Source organism: Paroedura picta, chromosome 11 (assembly GCF_049243985.1).
Source record: "Paroedura picta isolate Pp20150507F chromosome 11, Ppicta_v3.0, whole genome shotgun sequence".
Lineage (NCBI taxonomy): Eukaryota > Metazoa > Chordata > Lepidosauria > Squamata > Gekkonidae > Paroedura > Paroedura picta.
The window spans coordinates 883,595-906,742 of NC_135379.1; the positions used below are offsets into that span (position 1 = coordinate 883,595).

The 23,148-nt window shown below is 53.1% G+C and overlaps 2 protein-coding genes across 5 annotated transcripts in view; one reads left to right on the top strand and one right to left on the bottom strand.

The window, feature by feature from the left end:
• Window positions 1-19,112, bottom strand: part of DHX30 (DExH-box helicase 30) — a 28,647-nt gene extending 9,535 nt beyond the window's left edge. Inside the window, exons 1-8 of one of the 4 annotated variants that reach the window (XM_077304321.1) lie at window positions 18,946-19,112; window positions 11,776-11,830; window positions 6,720-6,850; window positions 5,087-5,197; window positions 3,275-3,630; window positions 2,045-2,168; window positions 926-1,075; window positions 494-646 (exon numbers count right to left, since the gene is read on the bottom strand). In XM_077304321.1, coding sequence (XP_077160436.1) covers window positions 494-646; window positions 926-1,075; window positions 2,045-2,168; window positions 3,275-3,630; window positions 5,087-5,197; window positions 6,720-6,850; window positions 11,776-11,803 — 1,053 coding nt within the window. In that variant the 5' untranslated portion in view covers window positions 11,804-11,830; window positions 18,946-19,112. Of the gene's footprint in view, window positions 1-493; window positions 647-925; window positions 1,076-2,044; window positions 2,169-2,634; window positions 2,748-3,274; window positions 3,631-5,086; window positions 5,198-6,719; window positions 6,851-7,658; window positions 7,874-11,775; window positions 11,831-18,945 lie in introns of those variants that run through there. The other 3 variants (XM_077304320.1, XM_077304322.1, XM_077304323.1) reach the window with 3 other exon arrangements.
• A 956-nt stretch (window positions 19,113-20,068) lies between these two features.
• Window positions 20,069-23,148, top strand: part of LOC143820922 (KAT8 regulatory NSL complex subunit 1-like) — a 30,445-nt gene continuing 27,365 nt past the window's right edge. The window contains exons 1-2 of the mRNA XM_077304338.1: window positions 20,069-20,214; window positions 22,092-22,177. The gene's annotated coding sequence lies outside the window, so the exon portion shown is untranslated. The remainder of the gene's footprint in view (window positions 20,215-22,091; window positions 22,178-23,148) is intronic.

Below are 23,148 nucleotides of genomic sequence, written 5' to 3' on the forward strand. Positions count from 1 at the left end.
GAAGCTGGTGACTCCCCTCTTCTCTGCAACAACGTGCCTGCCTAGCGTCCTTTAAGACAGGCAAGAAGCTTCCTGCCTTCAGAGTATCAAGACTGTGTTACACCTCTGGGTTCTCGCCATCAGAACCTCAAGGCTCCGTAGGTTGGCAAGATTTTTACCAGGGACTTTTTGTTTTAGTTTGCTGCTCAAGCTACGCGAGAGAGCAATTTCCTATTATGTCGAGATCCCAGTCCTTTGTAAGATTAATGCTGCTATATAGATGGATTCCTGTATTTTACAAGTGCTGCACTTGACATTCCTTGTGCGCATTGTATGATAGTTATTTCCCTCATTGCATGTAATGTAATAACATTACCGCAATTTACCATTATCATCTAGTTGTTATATGTGGTTCCCTTTAATTTTGCTCTAGTGCCCAAAGAGGCAGGCTAGGAACCTGTCTTGCTGACTACAAATCAATGCAAAATGCTCCCCCCCCTCCAACCCCTCTTACATGGTTCAGATAGTTCTCAATCTTGTGTAGGGTGGCCTCAGGAACTTTAACGTGGCATGGCTTCCTCTGATTCTCTCCCAGCTCCCGGAGCGATGTCATATTATACATGGCGTGGCTCAGGGGATTGTTGTTCTTGTCTACCAAGTTGAGGCTCTGCAAGGGAGCACGTTAAGGGACAGAAAGGGGTTCAGAAAGACAACGGATTGATGGGATGGGATGGGATGACACCAAATGTGGGGGGAGGGAGGGGAGGGGAGGGAGACTGGCCAAGCCTTCTAAAGTCAATACTCGTTGGTTCAGAAGGGTGCCAGCCAGCCTGCCGTGCCAACAGAGATCCTCTGGCCAGAAGCTCTGCTGAAAGAGTCCCAGAGCAGGGGAGAAGGACAGGAAGCCCTCCAGGCCTGCTTTAGCCCGGCCCCTCCCACAACTCACCTTCAGTTTCTGGCAGGCCAGAGCAGCTGCTTTGTTCTCCGCCTCCACCTTGCGGCGACCCTTCGCAGCAAAGGTCATAGGGCATGGCCAGCGCAAGGTCAGCTTGCAGATCTTGGTCTTGGTGCCCACTGTGCGGAACTGCATGTACTCCTGTGAGGAGGGAAGGGGATCAACCGAGGGCTGCAGGGAGGACACTGAAGACCCCCGGCCGGGCACAAGGCCTGCTTCTCAGAGCCTATCAGAGGTTATGGGGCACCAGTTCTATAGCCACGGAACGAGAAAGCATTTGTTGCCTTTCTTCCCTCTCCTCTAAAATGGACATTTTGGGGAAGACTAAAATATAAGCAATACTTCCCCATCAGCCCTCAAATTTTATGGGGCTTCATAAAACACATGATAGGAACCTATAACTGCCCCCCCTCCGAGACAGAGGCTTCCTTGCAGAAAGAATGACTTTTCTCCTTCAGAGGAAGAAAGCTGCCTTTCCCCATCAGAAAAGTCATTTTCCAAAGGAGGGCGTCTGAGCACCAGAGAGTCATCAAATTCTTGCCATAAAACACATCACGTGTGAAAGGGTTCCCCAACCAGGTTGATGGGATTCTACAAGCGACCTAGAGAGACAGCTGCAACGGCCACACCTTTCAGTATTTCAGTCTGTATATCTGAGTTTTACCATCTCAGAAGAAGGGAAAAACAGAAGCTGGAAGTGTAAAAATAAACTCTGTGGTAAGAAACTAAGTCAGTTACTTGGTCAGACAGAAATAGCATCCACCAGCGGCAAAAGGGTTAAAAGGCCCAGTGGCTAGGACATCATCAAAAGCTTTATAACATTGGGAATAATGACCATTTCGATAATGTATTGTCATGAATGTTACAGAATGCTACTTGTGGACAAAATTAGTCACACGTAAACAGCAGAGGTCTACTTGAAAATAAAGGATGCCAACCATCCAAGCAGGGATCACTCTTAAAAGAAAGCCCTTCCGAGTGCACTTTTCTTAAAATCCCCCAAAGGGCACTGGTTTCCCCCCAGTATGGCCCAGCATTTCCAAACTGACCGCCCCCCTTCCCAGCTACCATTTTCCAGGCATCTACATTTTTTCCTTGGGCTGGACTCACCTTGACGGTGGAGGAAGAAGTCGCGATCTGAATCACCTGGGCGAGAAGGTTTTTGGGGAGCGGAAACTGGGTCAGGGCTCGGATGGCTGTGTTGTCATCCGTCATCTCCAGGGAGAAGCCGTCCCTGCGGCACAAGAGAATAGTCCTGTGAAACCCACTGCTTGGGGCCGCCCCTTTACTAGCTTGGAAGGCGAGGAGGACCACAGTCACAGCTTTGCAAGGACACCCCTCGTCATGATTGGGAACGCTCGTTACTCGCCACGTAAGATTATTTACTGGCCCAGTTTCCTTTCAGGCCACACCAGTCGTTTTAGGGTCTTTTATGGGACTGGGATGCTGAAAAGCTACAAACAAGCAGGCGACCGGAAGGAGATGGCTAGGCAGCTGGGAATGGCAGGCGGCCAAAGTGCCCAGACCTCACCCACAATACTATCCACCATACCCGGTCGGTCCCCACAAATTTCTAGGCCTCGATTGCCTTCCCAGCTTGTGACGTCTCTGCAGCCATGAGGGCTGCGTTTTGCCTTGTCCTTAAAAAAAGAGGGGCAACAGTCCCGTAGAGAATCTACAGTGTCTGGAGAGGGACACACATCTGAGCGTGACTGACATCCCCAAAAGAGTGCCTGCAAGCAGTCATGGTGGGAGGCCCAGCCAGCTTCCTCTGGGTCCTGAGCGCCAGGTCTTCTTGTGGTCCACATTCTCTGCATCACACTGAGCAGCAGAACTTCCCGGATGTTCTAGAAGGGGGCCAAGATCTTCCTTCAAGCACCGGGTCCCAACAGCTGAGACGAGCCATGAAGCACTCTACAGCAGGCTAAGGCCGGGATAATCCCTGCAGCACAGTACAGAGTTCCAAGCCCTTGTTCCTGAGCAGGGGCTGGAAGGAGGCTTCTGAAGCACTCAATGGGGAGGGCCTGGAACTGCCCCCTTCCTTCTCTAGGGCCTGAGAGGCAGTTCCTGTGCCTGACAAGGTGCACAGGGAGAAGAAACCTTGTGCCAAGTAACTGCCTCCTCAGCCTGTTGGGCAGCAGGGCTCCATGGGAAAGCCTCACGGGGTGGGGAATTGGTTCTCTCTGGAAGGCAATTTCCTGCAAAGGGAGTCCTGGATTTCCCTTTCTCTGACACGGCCCCCCACAGCCCTGGGATGCAGCTGTGTGTGTGTGGTGGGGGGGGGACGGCTGTTCAAATGGGCTTGCTTTTGCCCATCCGCTTCAAGGGAAGTGGCCCTACCTGACGTCTCGGGCGGGTGTCCGGGCCTCAGGATGTGTCATGGACAGGTAGTTGGAGACATCGATGGTGTCTTCCTCCAGCTCCCCCTCCTCCAGCTCCCCTTCCTCCAGCTCTCCCTCCTCCAGCTCCTCCTTCCGGACGGCCTTCATGATCCGGTTGTGCTCCAGGGGCTGGATGGACTCGTCTGGCTCCACCCGCCGCCAGCAGGTCGAGATATCCGCCAGGGAAGGCCCAGACTTGGAGCGCCAGCGTCCCTCGGAGCACCATCTCTCATCGGGGCAGCCCAGCTGCTCGGCAAGGATGCGGTACTTGGCAGCATCAAAGAGCTCGTTCCTGGGCCCCAGCAGCCCCCAGCCCTGCAAGGGGGAGACAGAAGCCATCCTTGCAGCCTCAGAAGGGAGAAAGGGGCCAGGAAGCTGTACTGGCAGGGGCCTTTTTTCCTGGGGATGCAGGTCTTTGGCTCCACCTGCCCTCTTCTGGGGAGAGGATGCAACAGGACGACTCTACTGCTGTGGGAGCTCCCCCCTCCCCCCCGGCTGTTACATCCTCTTCCCAGCAGAGGGCAGGTGGAGCCAAAGGACCTGCAGGGGCACTGAAAGGACTGAAGGACATGGAAAACTTCAACAAGAGCCGTGGAACTAGAACAGTGATGGCTGGGGAGCAGAACTCAAGTGAGCAACGAAGCATCCATTTCGGAGGGGAAGGACTGGAATTTACTGCTCATGCCAACGTTATACTCTGTGACTTACTCAAGGCCAAACAGCCACGTTGGCCAGCTGCCCCCCATCTGCTTGGCAATGCTGGGGGACAGGGCTGCAGGCTACCCAGCAGGGCCCAAAACAGAGCTGAGCAGCTTGAGGGCCAAGCGTGAGGACAAGCTGCCCAGAACTATGGAGCTACAACAGGGACTGCTGGGGAGCAGAACTCAGGCATGCAGCTAAGCAGGGGTTCTGCTTGATTCCGAGCACCCAAGGCAGGATCCCTGCTAAGGAACACTCCAGCGCAGGCCGACTCCCCGGTGTGACCCACAAGCTGAAAAAAATGTCTTTCTTCATGACTGTTTAACTCTCACAAGGAATTCTGTTAGAAGACGGGAGTAAGACGAACCACACACCACAGACAAAGCACCCAACTGTTAATAATCATGTCCACTCAGACCAAATGAGCTGGCCCAGAGGTTTAACCGCTGTAATCTAAAGCAGTGGTCCCCAACCTTTATTAGGCTGGGGACCGGCAGGGCATTGGGCCGCGCCCGCAGGGACCGCGCGGGCCACGCCCACGAGCCGCGCCCGGCCGCGCCCGCAGATCGGGCCGCGCCCGGCCGCGCCCGCGCCCGCGAGCCGCGCCCGCGAATCGGGCCGCGCCCGGCCACGCCCGCAAATCGGCCCGCGCCCGCGAGCCGCTCCCGGCCGCGCCCGCCGGCCGCACCCGTGGATCGGGCCGCACCCGCGGGCCGCGCGGGCGCGGCCCGGCCCTGATTCCCTCTCCCCGCCCTCCCCGCAGTAAGAAGCTTCCCGGGCCGCAAGCTTGCGGCCTGGGAAGTTTTTTACTGCGGGGGGGGGGGGCGGGGAGAGGGAGCCGCGGCCCGGCGCCATGGCCTTTGCGGCCCGGCGCCGGGCCGCGGCCCGCAGGTTGGGGACCACTGATCTAAAGCATCAAGATGGAACTCTGCTTCCTTCTTCAGTGCTAGCCTACCACAGGAGCCAACACACCAGATCCGCAACACTAAACTCTTACACGACCAGGGGTCCTGCCAGGGGCCTCTGCAGGTGCCCATGGGTGGGGTGGGGACGCCAAGGCCATCCCAGTCACCTTGAAGAGCTGGCAAGCAGCGGCCGCAGCCTGTCGTTCGGCGTCAATCTTCTTGGTCCCATAGCCTTCCACCTCGACGTTCTTTGGCCACTTTATGAGCAGCGTGACTTTCTACAGAGGAGGGGGATTGGGAAACAGCAATAAATCAGATACCTCGAAGGCAACACCTGGGGCACCATGTTGACCCACTTTAAAAACCAAGATTAAAGAAAATCACATGCTTAAAATGAAGTAACAAGAACAGCCCCCTCTAGAGTGACATTGGCTACTTAATTTAATTTCAATTAAATTTTGCGTTTTTAGCCCATCCTTCCCAAAAGGCTCAGGGCAGGTTACAACAGGGTATAAAAACAAACAATTCAATTTATAAATGACAATAAACTCCTACTCACAGTTATCTATTAAATACACTCCTAAAAGTACAACAGATTACACCATACAATATTAGTGACAAAGCACAGAGCGAGGCAAGAAAAATGCCTGCATCAGTTCCTAAATTAAAGTATAGGACTGATATTTATAAGTATAGGCTGGGATATGGATAGGGAGGTCAGCTGGAATTATGATGCCCCTCAAGCCTCACCCACAGGCCCTGCAGAACTGTTTAATGTCCTGCAGGGCCCTGATCTCACCAGGCAGAGCGTTCCCCCAGGCTTTTTGGCCCTGGCCCTGATTGAGGCCAGTTTAATTTCCTTGGAGCCGGGGATCTTAAACAAATTTTGGTTGCTTGACTTCTTTCTTCAGGCTCCTTCCCCTGTGACCAAGGTCAGCCAGCAGCCCATGCAGTCACGGAGGGAACCTAGGACGAGGCCCTCCCTGGTGCAGCCTCTGTGCGTGGGATTCAGAGATCTGAGGCCTCCGCAGATGAAGGCTCCTTCAGCTGCCACGACTACTAGCCACTGATGGACCCTTCCTCCATGAATCTCTCTAAGATCCTTTTAAGCTATCTATGGCCATTACTACTTCCACTGGCAGGGAATGCCACGGCTTAACTACTCAAAGTATTTCCTTTTGCCTGTCCTGAATCTACCACCCATCAACATCATTGGGTGCCTCTGAGTTCTAGTATCATGGGAAGAAGACAAAAAGCATCCTCTATCCAATTTTTCCATCTATTATATGTTTCCCTGGACATCTTTTTTGTAAAGTCCCTGACTATTTGGCTTTCCCATTCAGGAAAGGTGCTCCAACCCCCTAATCATCTTGCTTATTCTCTTTTGTACTATTTACAGCTATGAAATCTTTTCCTGACATGCAGAAACCAGAACTGTACACAGCAGCACCCTAACCTAACAGTACGGGCTGTTTTATTTTCAGTTCCCTAACGTAGAGTTTGCCTTCATCACTACTACTGCATGCGGAGTCAACAATTTCACTACCGCCCCAGGTTCCTCTGCTCAGAGCCTCCCGACAGCCAGCCTCTTCCTTTCCTTTTTGCCCTAGGGCTGCAGATGAAAGCTCTTCCCTTGTCCTGCACAGGAGAAGAGTCTAATGTGGTGATCACCAACTTGAGCCACCAGACCTGTCAGCATCACCACTCAGAGCAGCTTAAGCAAAAGCCTACAAGGAGATTCCCAGGGATCAGATGGGTTTTATCCCACTGCCTCAAGCAATATCACCTTTGAGAGGGTACCTTTTTTCGAGGCCCATTGGTATGAATATACACCAGCTTGTCTCGTGCATGGGAGATGCCGAGGGCTCTTCCAATCACACTGTTGAGTAAGTTCTTAGGTTGAGGAAATTCCTTCAACAAATCTCTTGAATCTGAAAGAAAACAAGTTGTAAAATATTTTAGGCATTTGCACAGCAAGGGCCGAATAGGACACACATCCAGCATCCCTATGGGGTCAGCACGGCACATTTTGCAGACAACTGCAGTGGCCTCCCATTCGGTTCTAGAGTCCCTGAGACCTGTGCATCCACCTATGGCCCCCACAGCTAGCAGGGAGCCTACTGTGCTTTTCACGTGGAGCTCAGGTATGCTGTCTTACTTGCTGCCCAATTCAAGAACTCTTTCAAATGTGCATGTGCCCATTTCCACCCACCAGGTCACAGCTGATTTACGGTGTCCCCTTGGGGTTTTCAAGGCCAGAGACACTCAGAGTGAGGGTCTGCCTCCAGGGCCTTGGCCATATCCCATCTGAATACGGACCGGAGCCGACACTGCTGGGCTTCTGAGATCTGATGAGATCAGCCTAGCCCAGCAAATCATGAATGAAGCCCCTTCCAGACTTGTGAGATGCATGCACGTTACTGGGACGGTGAACGAGGGAAGAAGCTTCTGATTAACGAGACGGCAAAGCGGGGAAATGCAGACCCATCCCACACAAAGGACCGCTTCGAGAGACGGCTGAGGACTGGGCAGGCAGGCGCGGGGAGGCCGATCCCAAGGCAAGCCGGGCCTTGTCACAAGCAGGAGCGGAAGGGGCGGCGCGGGCATCCGCAGGGCGCCCGGGCTTTGTCCGCCGCCGCGTGCGAGGAGGGCGGCCTCGGCCTCGGCTCCTGCGCGCTCCCGCCCCCCCCCCCCCCAGGCAGACAAAGGCGGCGGCGGCGGCGGCGGGGCCGGGCTGACCGTGGAGCCCCATGGCGCCGCCCTCGTCGTCGTCGTCCTCCTCGTCCGCCCCGGCCGCGCTCTCGCACAGCGGCCTCCGCAGCGGGCTGGGCGGCGCGGGCCTCCAACGCGCACGCCGCAACGGCCCGGCCGCGCCGCTGACCAGCGACCGCAGGAGCCGGCTGGGTGCCGCCATCTTGGCGCCTGCGCCGAACCGGGCCGAGCCCGCGCACGCGCACAGGGGCGGGGAGCAGCGCCCCTGGCGGCCGCCGGAGCGAACGGAAAGGAGGGGAGGGGCGGCCCCGGGAGCGCCCGCCCGCGCCCTGCAGGGAAGGCCGCCTGTCTTCTAGGCCGCCTCCCGGGCAGTGGTTGCCACCCCCCCTCCCCCGCCAGGACAGGAGCCGACTCCCGGGCGGGGGCGACGGCAGACTGCGCGCTCCTGGGCCCGCCCCCGCCCCAAATCTAGCCCTCCGCAGGCGCCCCCCCCCCGCAGGGTCAAGAGTGACACGCTGCGAAACTTGGCAAGACACGCAGCTCTGCCGAGGAAGCCCTGCGGCCGCCCCCCCCGCCCCCCCCCGCAGGCAATGGACGCCCCCCTCCCCCCCCCGGGCCCTGAAGCAGCGATGGGAGCTGGAGCCCCACCGTCACCCCGGGCAGAGTCCCAGGCTGCGCACATGGGGAAGGCGGGAGGCCGCTCTGGGCCCACCCCGGGCAAGGCACGGGGAATAAGAGAGCTGCCAGGGCGGGTGGGCAGAGCCGCGGCAGCTTGTGTGCCTTTGCAGGTGAGAAATAAACTGAGCCCACCCGGGTGCCGCACCCCGTCCCTAGCTGCGGCCTCTCGCCCCAGACGGCCAGCTGCTACCCAAGGCATGCCGGTTGCGCTCCCACCGCCGCCGCAGGGAAGCCTGCTGTCACGAACAGCCATGCGGCCCTGAACACCACCGGGACGGGAGGATCACCCAGGACCAGTTCCAAGACACCCGGCACCATAAGACCATGTGCTCTCTGGCGCTTAAGCATCTGCCTGCAGCCAAGTCCTGCCCCCACAGGACACACACGGAGCTCCCGGTGAAGAGTGTCCTTAGAAGGACAGCTCCGACAGTCGGCACCAAGGAGTGCCACCCTCTATCCCTGCAAACCCTCTCGGCCGTGGTCTGGAGACAAGGCGGGCCCCACCGGTCAAAGAAACTCACCTGGGGAGCATACAAGGGGGCCTTTTCAGTGGCAGCCCTACGGATTGGGAACCACCTTCCCAAAGGGGTACATCCGGCCCCCTCCCTTCCAGTCTCTGGGAGGCAGTTGAAAACAGCTTTATTTAGGGCAGCACTTAGCTGGTTTGGTTTTTACTTATTGGCAGTCCTAGCTGGAATTTTAAAATTGGGATCTTGGATGTATTTTTATAATTGTAGTTTTATTCCGATTGTTCTATGGGTTTTTTTGTTTTGTTTTTATAGTTCTGTTCCACAAGGGAGAAAGCCGCTGCAAGCTAGCTGGCCTAGGAGCAGCAGCATAGCCAAGTTAAATAAATAAAGGCAGCTAATAAATGTGGTAAATAAGTAACATTTTACGGACCCACTCTATGGGATCCAACTCTAATGTTGGCATAGTGAAGTGGTCTAGTCGTCTATAGGGGGCCAGGGCGACTGGACAGGGTTCTGCAGGCCCTGCTGGCTCTTGCAATCTTGCTGGGCCTGTGATGGACAAGACGCCATCTCCTTCCTGCTCTCTGCAAGCGGGAAGTGCTGAAGCCGCGGCAGCACACGAGAGAGCAGGAGCGCTTTCCCTCTGGCCTGTGCTGGGACAGAAGGGAAGTTAAGGGTCCTTGGGGGGGGGGCACAATCCACATTGTGGTTATGAGTTCCTGCATTGTGCCGGGGGGGGGGTGGACTCGATGACCCTGGAGGTCCCTTCCAACTCTTAGGATTCTATGAAAGCTGCCCAGAGGAGGAGGCTGCTGATGAGGAAGATGAGACTGTGCTTCATCCGTAGGTATATGACAGGGGTAGTCAAACTGCCCCCTACAGATGTCCATGGACTACAATTCCCAGAAGCCCCTGCCAGCGAACGCTGGCAGGGGGTTCCTGGGAATTGTAGTCCATGGACATCTGGAGGGCCGCAGTTGGACTACCCCTGGTATATGAGAAGGGACACCAGGCTGGAAAGAGAATGCAGACCTGAGGGCCATTCTTTATCTTCGCCCTGCACGAAACCCGTGAGGCTTTAGAGGCAAGAGGTATTCAGAAGGGTTTTTCCATTGCCTGCCTGCTTCCACGTGAGTGCTGTGGCGAGCCCAAGGTCACCCAGCTGGCTGCCTGTGGAGGAGGAGCAGGGAATCAAACCCGGCCCACCAGATGAGAAGTCCACACTCCTAACCACAACCAAGCTGAGCTGGTAGCTCAGGGCTCACCTGAGCAAGAGTTGCATAGAAAACTTTGGGGCAGCAGTGGGGGAAGTTAAGCAGTGGAGAAGAACACGAGAGAGTGCCCGTATTGTGCTGTGGTTAGGGCACCAGAATAGGATTCAAATCTTTGCTCTGCCTCAGAAGCTGTCTAGCTGACGCTGGGCCAGTCACACTCTCAGCCTGGTCTACCTCACAGGGTTGTTCTTGTGAGAATGAAATGGCAGGGAGAATCATGTAAGGGAGAAAGCTGGGGTATGTACATATATGTGTATGAAGTTAAATGAAGCGCAAGAGCGGACCAAGAGACCAGACGCTGCTGAGGAGTGGCACGCTTTGGGTGAGGGACGGTCAGCAGCCCCAGATGTGTGGAGGAAGGCCGGCCACGTGGGGAATCTACAGCCCCTCTAGTCTAGGGGGGAAAGGAACTCGTGTGTGGAATGCAGGGAGGGATGGGCAGCAAGAGCAGCCACAAACACACCTTTGACAGGAGAGAAGCAGGAAATGGAAATGGAGAACTCAAGATGGGCAAGAACGGACAGTCGGGTCTATGGATGAGGACAGCTAGTGGTTTGTCACGGGGTCAGTGAGACGGAAGCTTTCTGCTCAGGCTGCACAGCAGGTAGGAAAGACGCCAAAAGTCAGTGGTCTCCTGGTAGGAATCAAATAATCTTTTTTATTAAGCAGAGGACAGTGTTTTAACAGTGTGTAACCACCACTTTTTGTTCTGCAGCCCAACCGGTCAGGGTGAGGTCACGCCCGGCTGTTCTGGTCTCAAAAGGGGCCAAACCTGCATGGATCCGGCTTTTGTTAGGCAGGCACAGGTCCCTTCTTGACTCCATTCTCCCGGCACAGTGCCATTGTGGGATCCATGACAAACCACTAGCCTGAGGGTGACAACTCTTGCTCTCCTCTCTCTGCCCAGCCTGGATTCAGACATTCTTGGAGTGGGCAGCGGATCCAGCCCTTCTCCTCACCACCACTAGGCCAAAGAATCTCGCAACCCGTCATTCCTAAGCAATGCATTTCTCCTTGTGAGGAAAAGCCAGAGCTGCAAAGCCGACCACCCCACTCCCGTCCCTGAATTCTGTATTCCAGCACAAATAGTTGCTCCCTTGTAAGAGGAAGGAGCTGCAGCTGGAGAGGTGACCGGAATGAGCTGTGAGAAGAGCTGGGTTCAGCGATGGGTGGGGTGGGGAAGCACAGCATGACGGGAGGGGAGCATGGCAGGTGAAGAGGTCAACCGCATCTCACTCGGATGGGGCCCAAGGGGGAGCCATGGATGAGCTGCCACGTACTCTGTCTTGTTTCAGATCACAAGAAAGCAGAACTACAAGCTGGTGTGGCCAACTGAACAGAGCATGGACTTGGGCTAGAACAGAGGCATCGTGTGGCTTTTGGTGGGTCACCCTGGGCCCAGCCCGAGGAACAGGAGCCAGAAGCTACTGAGCGTGGCCACCGCAAGGGCAGACGCTGAGATGGCCAAGATCGGTGTTCCTGCTCAGCTTCAAGAGCTGCACCAATGGCTTGCTCTCGGCATCCTTTTGAGGCGTCTTGGCAGGAGGTCTGAATGGAACCGGGGGGTGGGGGTCAGCTCAACAGGGGACCCAGCGTCTGGCCTTCCAAAGGCATCCCCTCCTTTCCTTGTTTCACAGAGGGCACACTGGGGGAAGTGCCAGCCCACTGGCCAAGCTTTGGAGGCCCACCGAGCCCTCCCCTGGGCCCCCAGCGCCTTCTTACCTCTTCTGCATGAATTCAGGGAGAACATTGCTGGTAGAGTGAAACGGCCCAGTTCCTGGAAAGACAAGAGGGCAAGGGGAGAAGAGGCAGGTGGGTCAAAGGCGGCAGCATCCCTTTCCTCCAACCTCCCAGGAGCATTTTGTGCAGTACACTCCTCTAGAAGGCTTCTGCCCTTTCACAGAATGGGTCATCCCGGAATTGTAATCAAGAGGGCACTTTAACAAACAGATTAGAATGATGGTAGAATAAACAGCCAAGGAGGGACCCGTTATAAGGGCATATGGCAATTATTTTCTTCACCAAGTGGACACCCTGCCTTTCTGCCTTCATCAGGTCCACCGAGAAAGCGAAAGACTGGAAAGAGACATAACATGAAATAGAAACATGTCATTAAAACTAAAGCTAAGATATTAATATACAAACATAAAAACAACTAAAATACCAAGTGGAACTGAGGGAAGACCAAACCAAACAAAACACAACCCTTCTGGCTTCTGGGCCCCTGGAGATGACTTGCAATGGCAGGAGAGCTCCAGTCCCACCTGGAGCGAGCAAGCCTAGCTGCAGCCCAAAGACCATGGGCATTTGGTTGTCTCTACTGCACAGGCCCTGGCCAGGACTTAAGTGTGTGTGTGTGTGTGTGTGAGAGAGAGAGGAAGAAGGCAGCTGCTTGGCCACCGCAACCATCACTGGCCACGCAGGGACTGGGGCAGGTGCAAGCTCTCCCTTCACCAAGCACTCTGTGCTTATTTCAAAGGCTAAGCAATGCCTGAGGAGCAAGTGGGCTTTCCAAGACGAAGTTAAGCCAGATGATGGAGCAGAGTGCAGCCACATCCGAGACTCTGGCAGGAGCCTGTCACAAGTTCTGTAAAAGGCCTTGCTCAGATGGCAGGGTCACAGCTAGGTCCACCAAAACAGGTGAGAAGGCCAAGGAGAAGCAGGAAATACCACCCCTGCTGAAAAACCTAACAGGCAACAAAACTAGGCTGCTCAGACACAGGGGAGGACAGCAGAGCCTCCAGGTTGTGAAGAGACCCGTAGGAAAAGGGTCACTCAGCAGGGGGGACTCTTCTAAGCTCAGCACTGCATTTTTAAAGCCTCCTGGATCCCAAGAACCTTATTAAAGATTCAAAAATGCACCACTGGACAGCGGATCCAAGGAGGCAGGAAACAGTGGTATCATGGGTTGGTTGCCCCTCGGAGCAAGAAATGACACATGCTCGGTGTGGAAGGTGCACTTCCAAGGAAGGCCTGAACTAAGCCATTTCTAGTGAGTCCCACACTTCTGTGGGCAGTTCCTTCCTAGAGGGGCAGGATTCCAGTCCAGTAGCACCTTGGAAATCAAGAGGCATTTGGGGATTGAACTATGGAGAGTCAAAGCTCCCTTCGTCAGATGCAAGTTGGAATGATGGTACCCAGGTGCTTCCATCTCAGTCCGAAGGCAGGAAGGATGTTGCAAGAAAAGGACTCGAGATGCAGAGGTAGAATGTAAAATATAATCAGCTTGGTGACGAGAGCAGGGTAGAAATGTGTGGGGCAGAAAATCAGCATGCCTAGCAAAGGAAGAGCCATGTGACCCTGTTCAGCCCAGAGCAAGGGGGTCCATTGTTCTGCATCTGTGAATGAATTCAAGTTACACTGTCTTGCGTTGCTTTTTCCCCTTGAAGCTCCCCTGTTTGAAACCTGCCAATGGGAGAACAGTTTAATCTTCTGGGACATTCCACTGCTGACCTAAAAGGGACAATCCTCAAACAGAGAAGCTTCAAGGGAAGATTGCAAGGTGAGATTGGAGATTACAATCTGCATTGGGCCTCTGCATATTAACTCCTTTCTTGGCAACCTTCCTCCCACCTTCAGACTGGGATATGAGGACTTGGGGATCTCCAGTCTGACTGGTCTCTCATGAAGGAAGCTTTGACTCTTGAAAGCTTATATCCTGGAAATCTTGTTGGTCAAGGTGCTACTGGACTGTTATTTAGTTGTTCTGCTGCAGACAAACACGGTTACCCTCTAAAACGATATTCCTAGAGGAAGGGATTCTGAGTTTCCAAGGCAGATGGGTATTGGCCCTCACTAACTGGATGGTATAGGATTTCGGGATCTCAACCAGAGATGTCTGACTGCGCTAGAGATGTGTACTTTATTATGGAAATCCTTGCAAAGGTTCATCTACAGGGCTCTGAAGGGTACGTTCAGGGGCCTATCAGCTGTTTCACAAGAATGTCTCTACAGGCAAGCTATTACTTATGACAACCCTTGTACCTTCAGGACCGTCTCTCCCATTATTTCTCTCCCCCCTCCCCCCAAGATTGCTAAAATCTAGTGGCCAGAATTTGCTCAGGGTCCCTGGCCCCAAAGAGCTGAAACTGGTCACCTGGTGGAACACTCTGCCTAATGTGATCAGTTCTGCAGGTCCTGGAAGACAGAGCTGTTCTTGCCAGAAATAGCACCAAGACGACGCTGGTCTCCCTGCTCAAAAGCCCACCAGTAGCCCCCACTGCAAATGGTCCCCAGTAACTTTTATTTGCTTATGCAAGAAGACTTGGCCAAAGATCTTTTTAATGAAATGGATTGTATTTTAAGATGGAAATTAGATTTTAAAATGGATATATATTTAATTAAACATACATTAAATTCGTAAGCTGCCTTAAGCCCTCAGGGGAATGGCGAGGTAAAAATCTATCTAAATATAAATAAATCGACAAGCATGGGATACAGAATGAGCTCCCAAACATCATCCTGTGAATATGGATGCCTTCCTCCTGGAGCATCTTTATGCAGAACATGCAAGCCACCCGGCCCATTCTACTGCCAGCCCTGAGGTACAATGCTGTAAACTGCAGGGACAAATCCGTGCTCACTCCTGAAACCTTTTGTGGGCTAGCCTTGAACTAAGATGCTCTCCGGCCCACTTTATTTCACAGGGTTGTTCAAAGAATAAAAAAGCCATGGAAAGCCACTTCGACCCCCAACAAACAGTGTGGAAATAATACTCCTGGCCATCTTGTTCAAACAGCCCTCTGGCAATGAAGTCCGTTTAGAGAGGATCAATAGCAAGAGCAAGAGAAAAGGTGTCCTGGATTGGGGTTGAGAATTTTTGGGTTCTGCAAAGCTACGTATCCCCCCTCCCCCCCGCCACACACACAGCTTTTCATTGAGAACCACCAGCATTTTGACCTGAAAATCTTTGTAAAAAATATAACACATGTCTTTAATGACGATGCCATTTTGTTCAAGAACACACAGAGGCCAGAAACTGGAAGAACATATGGAGCAGAGGCCCCTCAGTGGCTAACAGACCCAAGGTCTAGTGGAATTCTGTGTCTGGAACCGTGATGCTTGGGGGGGCGGGGGGGGGCAAAGAGACTCTGAAGTTCTGGCTCTGCTGGTGGACCTCCTGAGGGCCCCTGGGCTTGGCCTGTTGTGTGACACAGATCGTTGGCCTGGATGGATCAATGGCCTGGTCCAACACAGCTTCTCTTACGTCCTTAACATTCACATTATTATTTCTTCAAAATCAGAGTCCAGTAGCACTCTGATTTTATTGTGCTACTTCAGACCAACTTGGCTACCCATTTGAATCTATTATTATTTCTTATTCACTCTGCCTTTCTCCCCATTGGGGGAGAATGAATAAATGAATAAATAAATAAGGTGGCTTGTATCATACTCTTCTCCCCCATCTTATATTCACAACAACCCTGTGAAGTAGTTTTGGCTGAGAGTGTGAATTGCCGAAGGTCACCTAGCAAGCTTCCACGGCAGAGTGGCGATTCGAAGGTGAGCCTGCCGTAGCACCCACGCAAGTCCACTTGAATGCTGAGCTGCTCTGCTGGCCTTTGATCCCGATATATTCAGTCCTTGATAAACTTATTTTGGCTTTAGGGGCCAGACTTATTTTTTAGACTTTAGGGTTTTAGGACTATGACTATAGTTTTTCATTATTGCGACACCAAAACCTTATCCTAAACTCTATAGCAGGGGTAGTCAAACCGCGGCCCTCCAGATGTCCATGGACTACAATTCCCATGAGCCCCTGACAGTGCTGGCAGGGGCTCATGGGAATTGTAGTCCATGGACATCTGGAGGGCCGCGGTTTGACTACCCCTACTCTGCAGTATCGCCTGTCATTTTAAAAAAAGCTTTAACAAAAGCATTGTAGCATATTAAAGAAATGGGGCAACCCTGGTTGTCATCTAACAAAAAGTAACCTCTGTGTCTCACTCAAATGAGCCGTGAACATCTACTTAGAATCACCAAGCAGCACTGACAATAAACGACTGATCAAATACTAGGTGTCACAATGAAATTTTGAGGCACCAGGGATTGGCTGAACTCAGCTTGTGTCAATACAGAAATATGAAAAGCAAAAATAACTGCAATCCATTTTACCCCGAGTCTCAGGGCAGGGCGATATATTAATAAATAAAATAAATGGTCAGGATCGTTAGATGCCAATTCAAAGGACTGAAACTCAGGTGTGACCCCCCCCCCCCCCGCCTACACGAACAGACCTGAGACAGATTCTGAGAAGACTTCTAATCTAGTCCAGGAGCAGGTTAAGGCTCAAACTTTTATGGTGGCACCTAATATTTTATCAGCCATTTATTGGCAGTGCCGCTGCTTGGAATCCTTGGGGGGGGGTGCCTGATGATCTGTCCTCAGAATTGGTGCCTAACTACCCTGCCCAACCAGTGTCAGAGAGGAATTCCACTTGGGCAACTGGTGGTGTTTTCTCTCCCCATTCGTGTCAAATGCTGGGAGCACAGGCCAGACTAAGAATGTCAGCAGTCAACCCCCTGCAAAGTTGAGACGGCCACCTCTAGCCGGACCCTTGCAACAGCTGTTAAGGGAATCTGGAGTCTGAAATTCTGTTTTAATTTCCTATCAAAACAACAGTGACCAAAAATAAATCATTGGGCAGATACAAGACAAAGCTTTGACCAGGGTTGTGATTAGCTTTTTGCTGCCTTTTAGGTCAGACACATTTTGAAATGGATAAAATCTATTTGTTTACATTATTTGTTCTTTTATTATTGTGAATGTGATGCGATGACATTATAGTCTCCTCTCTGTCCATCCCAACACAGAAACTTACTGGATGTGCCTGGTTCGAGACCAGGAGCACCTTGGAGACTAAGAAGACTTTTTGGGGAGATAGGTTTTTGAGATTCAGAGCTCCCTTCAGCAAATCCCATTTCAGGTTTCTCAGTATCATTTCAGGCTGCCTGGTTTAACACAATTTATTTTGCTAATTCTGGGCACTCAATAGCAGTTTGAACTGGGGAAATCAGCACTGTCACATGCTCATGTGCGCCAGTGAAGCACCTGTTAATGACACAGAAGAAAGGGTTTGCCGAAAACATAGCTTTGCCATCCCAAATAACACCGGCCACAGCCAAAGCCACGACTGAGAGAACTTTGTGTTGCCATGATACAAACAGCATGAGCATCCAAGGTGGGCTGTACACAGAGAGCACACTCAGAGCTCTGGTACTCCTCCCAGCTACGCTGTCCCGAGCCACAGAGGATACAGCGCTTGGGTTCTGAAGAGTGGCAGGTGCAATTTGCCGTGCAGAAGGTGAGCATAAAGAGCTGCATGTGCTGGAATGCTCTCCATTTTTTTCTCTTCAAAAGTCTTGCTGCCCTTTCCTTGCTCACTGCAAACCCATCCCAGATGGGCTGTGGAGTCAAAACCCAGCTTCCAGGGCATACAACTCATGCCATAAAGGGCTGGACGGGCACAGCCACTGGGTTGGAGTTTGCTCACTGCAAGTACTCCAAGCTGCTACTTGGTCTCCTCAGGATTATCTGCATTCAAACCCCTGCGAGTACTGAAGGGGGCAGCATAGCTTTTGCTAAACCCTCTTCTCAGACTATCCCGCCTGCTCAAATCCTTGGCTAAAACCTCAAGCAAAGAAGGAGCATTTGGCAAACTGTTTTGCAACCCATCTCTTTTTCTCTCCGTTGTTCTGATAAGTTGGCAATGACAGACAAGCTCTACTCCTGAGTATTCTTAGTCAGTTGGAGTCTTGCCCCATCCAGGTGCTCTTACCCTTACAAATACACATGAAGCTGCCTCCTACTGGATCAGACCACCATGCCAGGCCTACTTAGTCTGGCAGCTGCTTCACAGGGTCTCCAGCAGAGACCTTTGACATCAACTCCTGCCTGGGCCTCTAATCTTGGGAGCCAAGTTTGATTCCCTCCTCCTCCACATGCAGCCAGCAGGGTGACCATAGGTGAGTGACTAGCGCACTCTGTTGTGCAGAGGGGAGGCGAAGACAATTGCAAACTGCTTTGGTAATCCTTCGGGAAGGGAAGAGCCAGGTACATGAAAGGGGCATCTTCTTCATGGGAATGGGTGCAGGGGATTGGACCTGGGCCATGCCAAGCAGAATCTCTGCCACCGTGCCACAGCCCCTCGGCTGTTCCCAGGATCTCAAAAGCCACTCACAGGCAAACTTTGAAATGGGCAACCTACATTCTTGTTTTTAAAAACCCCTAATGCCGTAGGGCTCTTTCAAATATGGTGCAGAACCTAGACGTCTATAAAACTGCAGCAGTCACGACAGGGGCCCTTGCGCTGCCGACCTCTGGGATCCAGAAAAGACAAAGAGGAGTCCTGTGGTGCCGAGAAAAGGAACATGTTTATTGCCTGCCGTGCTCCTGCAGCGGGGGGGGGGGAGGGGGGGGGTTGGGGCCCCGCGCTCCTCCTCAGGCGCCCCCGGACCCTCCTGGGCCCTCCAACCAAGCGCCGGGGGGGCGGCGGGGGAGGCCCGCGCCGGGCCCCGGGATGCTGCAGCGCCTGCGGGGCGCTCGAGGGGGCCGCCCCCCGCCCCGCCCCGCCCCCGCATGGCGACCCCCCCCCGGACCCCCTCCCTTCCGCCCTCCCTCCCTCCGGGAGCCCGGGCGGGAAGGCCGGGGCGCCCCCTTGGCCCGGCAGCCGCCTCGGGCTGCAGCGGCTGGCCGGGGGGGCTGCTCTTGCGCCGAGCCCCCTCCGGCCCCCCCGAAGGGCTCCCTCCGCCGCGCCGGGAGGCCCCCCCTCGGCTGCGGGGGCGGCGGGGGGGGAGGGGGCGGCTGCTCCTCCTCCTCCTCCTCCTCCTCCTCCCGCCCCCGCGGAGCAAGCCGGGGAGCCTCTCGCGCCCCGCCTCCTCAGGGGCCACCGACCTCCTCCTCCTTCTCCTCCGCCTTCTCTTCCTCCTCCTCCTCTTCCTCTTCTGCAGCGGCGGCGGCAGCGTTTGAATGGGTCGCTCGCTCGCTCCCTGGCCGGCCGGTTCGCTCGGTCCCTCTCAGGCGCAGGGACTACAGCTCCCAGCAGCCTCTCCGCTGGCATCCGCTTCCGGGGCCTGGCGGAAATGAGCGCGGGCGCAATCCTCCGCCAGGACAAGGCCCGGCCCAGCGGGAGGCGGGGCTTCCCTCGCGGTCTCCCAGGCAACGGCGGAGGGAGGGTTGGCCCAGGCTGCCCGGCAGGCGGCTCTTCCACCGATGCAGCTGCGACGCCGCGCTTCCCAGCCGAACGCCTGCCTTGGGGGAGCCCGGGGGGGGAGGGGGGAGCCCGGGGGGGGAGGGGGGAGCCCGGGGGAGCCCGGGGGAGGGGGGAGGGGGGAGGTTCAACCGCAGAATTCGCCCCGCCCAGAGGCTCGCCAGGAAAGTAGGCTGGCGGCCTCGTTCGGGTGGAAATCCGTCCGGTAGAGCTTCAGCCTCTGAAATACAGAGGGACCCGGTTAGATGCTCAGGGGCTCTGTTGGTGGCCGGCAGCGAAAGACCCATGCGGATGGGCAGGGCACTGAGTCGGGGGCTCACGGAGGGCCCTAGAAATGTGCCTCCCCCACTGGGCCTCTGGCTACTGGGAACAAATCTTGTGCCGGCCCCAGGAACATAATTCTTAGCCTTCAACTCTGAGTGTTGGAAATGCTACACCTGCACACAACAACCCCTTGAGGTAGGACAGCATTACTGTTGTCATACCACCCTCTCGTTTCCCAGTGATTTGTCCAACCACTCTCTAAGGTAGGGTGGCATTACTGTTCCCATACTACCTGTGTTTTCACAGCCATGTGTGCAACTTTCCTGTGAAGTAGGACAGCATTATGTTCCTGTACTACATGTATCCTGACAGGGATTCATACAACAGCCCTCTGAGGTAAAGGTAAAGGTCTCCCCTGTGCAAGCACCGGGTCATGTCTGACCCTTGGGGTGACGCCCTCCAGCGTTTTCATGGCAGACTCAATACGGGGTGGTTTGCCAGTGCCTTCCCCAGTCATGACCGTTTACCCCCCAGCAAGCAAGTTGGGTCCTCATTTTACCGACCTCGGAAGGATGGAAGGCTGAGTCAACCTTGAGCCGGCTACTGGGATCGAACTCCCAGCCTCATGGGCAAAGCTTTCAGACGGCTGCCTTACCACTCTGCGCCACAAGAGGCTCTTTCCCTCTGAGGTAGGGCAGGATTATTATTTTCCCAGTGATGGGTACAACTAGGAAATGGAAAAAGTTACTGTTTCCATAGCACATATTTTAACTCCGATGTGTACGACAACCCTGTACAACAGGGCAGCATTAATATTCCCATACATAGCACATATATTATCGCAGGGATGTGTACAACTGTCCTGTAAGAGAGGAAAACATTCAGTGACGCTATTAATTTGTTTCCGTTTTATTTGATTTCCCTGATACTCTGCCTTTCTCCCCAATGGGGACCCAAGGCAACTTAAGGTTGTTCTCCCTGTGAGAGAAAGTATCACCAGCCAGCATCCCTATCAGAGAAGGGCCGTTAACTTGATCTGGGACTCACCCCACCATACCACCCTGCCACTGCTACTGATTGAGTTGCACGTGGCATTTTGAGTCTGCCTTTCTCACTGAGACTCTGGGCAGATTGTGTGGGGTTAAGTCAACCTTGGAAATCAAAGGGAAAGAGAATAATTTAAATATAAAATGAATTTAATCTAATATAAAATATAGTTAAATATAAAATATAAATAAAATAAAGAAGAGTCCCTACTTTTCACTGCCCGAAGGAGTCTCAAAATGGCTTACAATTGTTTCCCTTCCTCTCCCCACAACAGACACCCTGTGAGGTAAGTGGGGCTGAGAGAGCTCTGAGAGAAACTGCTCTGTGATAGCAGTACTATCAGGACTGTGACTGGCCCAAGGTCATCCAGCCAGCTGTATGTGGAAGAGCAAAGAATCAAATCCAGCTTGCCAACTTCAAAATCCCCGCTCAACCACTACACCAAGCTGGAGGGAAGAAAGCACAAAAGAGCTCACAAACACACATGAAGCTACCTTATACGGAATGAGTCTGTTTGTCCATCAAAGTCAACAGTATTGTCTCCTCAGGCTTGCAGTGACTCTCCAGGGCCTCAGTTGGAAGTTCTTGGACTTCCTGGTCCTTTCACCGGGGATTGAACTTGGATCTTTCTGCATGCCACGGAGAGGCTGTTCCCCTGAGTCTTGGCCAAGAGCACTCATCATTTGTTAATTCTGCTTCTGGCATGACCGTTCTTCTCCCCACCCCCGGCCGGCCACCAACAGTATTTGGATGGAAGACTCCTGAGGAAGTCCAGAGTTGCTATGCAGAGCCAGGCAATGTCAAAGCCCCTCTGAATGTCTATTGCCTTAAAAACTATGGGGTTGCCATAGGTCTTGAAGGCCAAGACAAAACAAAGCCCGTTTCATAATATGGTTTTATATGTATTGTGTGTCCTCATTTTCCATTCTTTTAAACCAGGCCACAAAATCTCGTACTTGACCATACATCTTTGGACCTCTGAGAGAGGACCTGTCCCTAAGCAATTCCCATGTTTCAAGACCTCCATTTCTACCAAAGTATAATAAACTAGGGGCAAAGCCCATTGCATCCACGAATACAACAGACGCTAGCACATACCCCTGCACTGTGACCTTCCTGGGTTCTGGCCCTCCTCCCCAGGCTCCCCACTCAGTCTTGAGATCCAGTGTGAAGTAGTTAAAGAGTAGCAGACTCAAGAGTTGGGTTTGATTCTTGACTCTACCTCCACATGCAGCCAGCTGGGTTGCCAATACCAGGTGGGGGCCTGGAAAGCATCAGGAAGATGAAAGACAGGATGACAGAGAGAGAGTGCACCCAGGTCCTGTCAGAGAGGACTTATCTGAGGAAAAGCCTTGTTAGGAACTCCCAGCTTCACCTAAGCCTCAGCTGAATCTCCAGCAGCACATTCCCAGGACCAATCAGGTAGGGAGTGAGTTGGCTGCACGCAACTTCAACCTTATAATGATGAGTGATAGTGATGAATCTGAAGTAAGAGAAGTTTATTTTTATGTCGTTTTAGATTTCAAGACAGCACAGGGATCATTTCAACCTTTCAGAATTGGGTGGGTCGAAAAGTAGTGATACAGGAAGGAGAAGCACGTGAAGGTAAGAATCTTGTTGCAATCTTGTAGAAAAATGCTGACTTGGGAATGACTCTTCTAAATCAGACCCAAAGTGATGCATTAAAGATGGAGAATGTATCCAGAATTAAGGTGTATCTGTAACAAGAAAGTGGTGCGGGGCACCAGATATAGATCCTCTGTTATTTCAGGCTGGATTTTTACTTAGTCTTCTGATTCTGCTGTTACTTTTTACTCAAACAGCATTAACTTTGTGTCTAGTAGCATTCAGATGTGCTCTCAGTAGGAACTCTCCCAGCCCAGTATTAGGCATCTTTATTTAAAGTATGTTCTATCAAATTTGGTTGGAGTTACTACTCAGTAAATGTGCTTAACCATCCAGTTTGGTGCACCTTTGTTTTAAAGAATGGCTGCAAGCAGGAGAAATATCTGGCACAAGAAGCATTAGGAAACCACTCTTACTTCATGACGCCTCTTCCCATGAGACTCTGTGCATTTCATCCGTCTTGTGAGAAGTCTTCCGAGTGCACCCAATCCCTAGAAGGCGTGCTTGGGGGAGGGACTGCTGTTTCAGGGCTTTTTAACACAATGCTTTCCAAAGTCTAAACGAAGGGCCCATAGTGTTATTTCTGCTGGCTACGCTCTGGGGGTGGGCCCAGGTTGAAGTTTGGAAGTTGCAGGCCTTCCCTTCTGGAATGTGGCCTGCCCCGCAGCTCGGGTCAAACCCCAAAGAGTGCGGCTGTATGTACCATTCATTTAATATATATAATATTAATAAGCATTGTACTCATACATGCGTGTGTATTAATTCGTTATATGCATATAAATTAAAATCCCTCCTCCCGCCTTATTTTCTCACGTAAACAGCGTGACCTTCGCTTTGGTGGGGCGAAAAAGGCAATTCGATCGCAGCGGCCAAAACGGGCCAAGTCTTGCAAAGCCTTTGTGCGCAGGCGCACGATGGCTGGCGAATAGGCGGGCGAGCCGCGGGCCGTC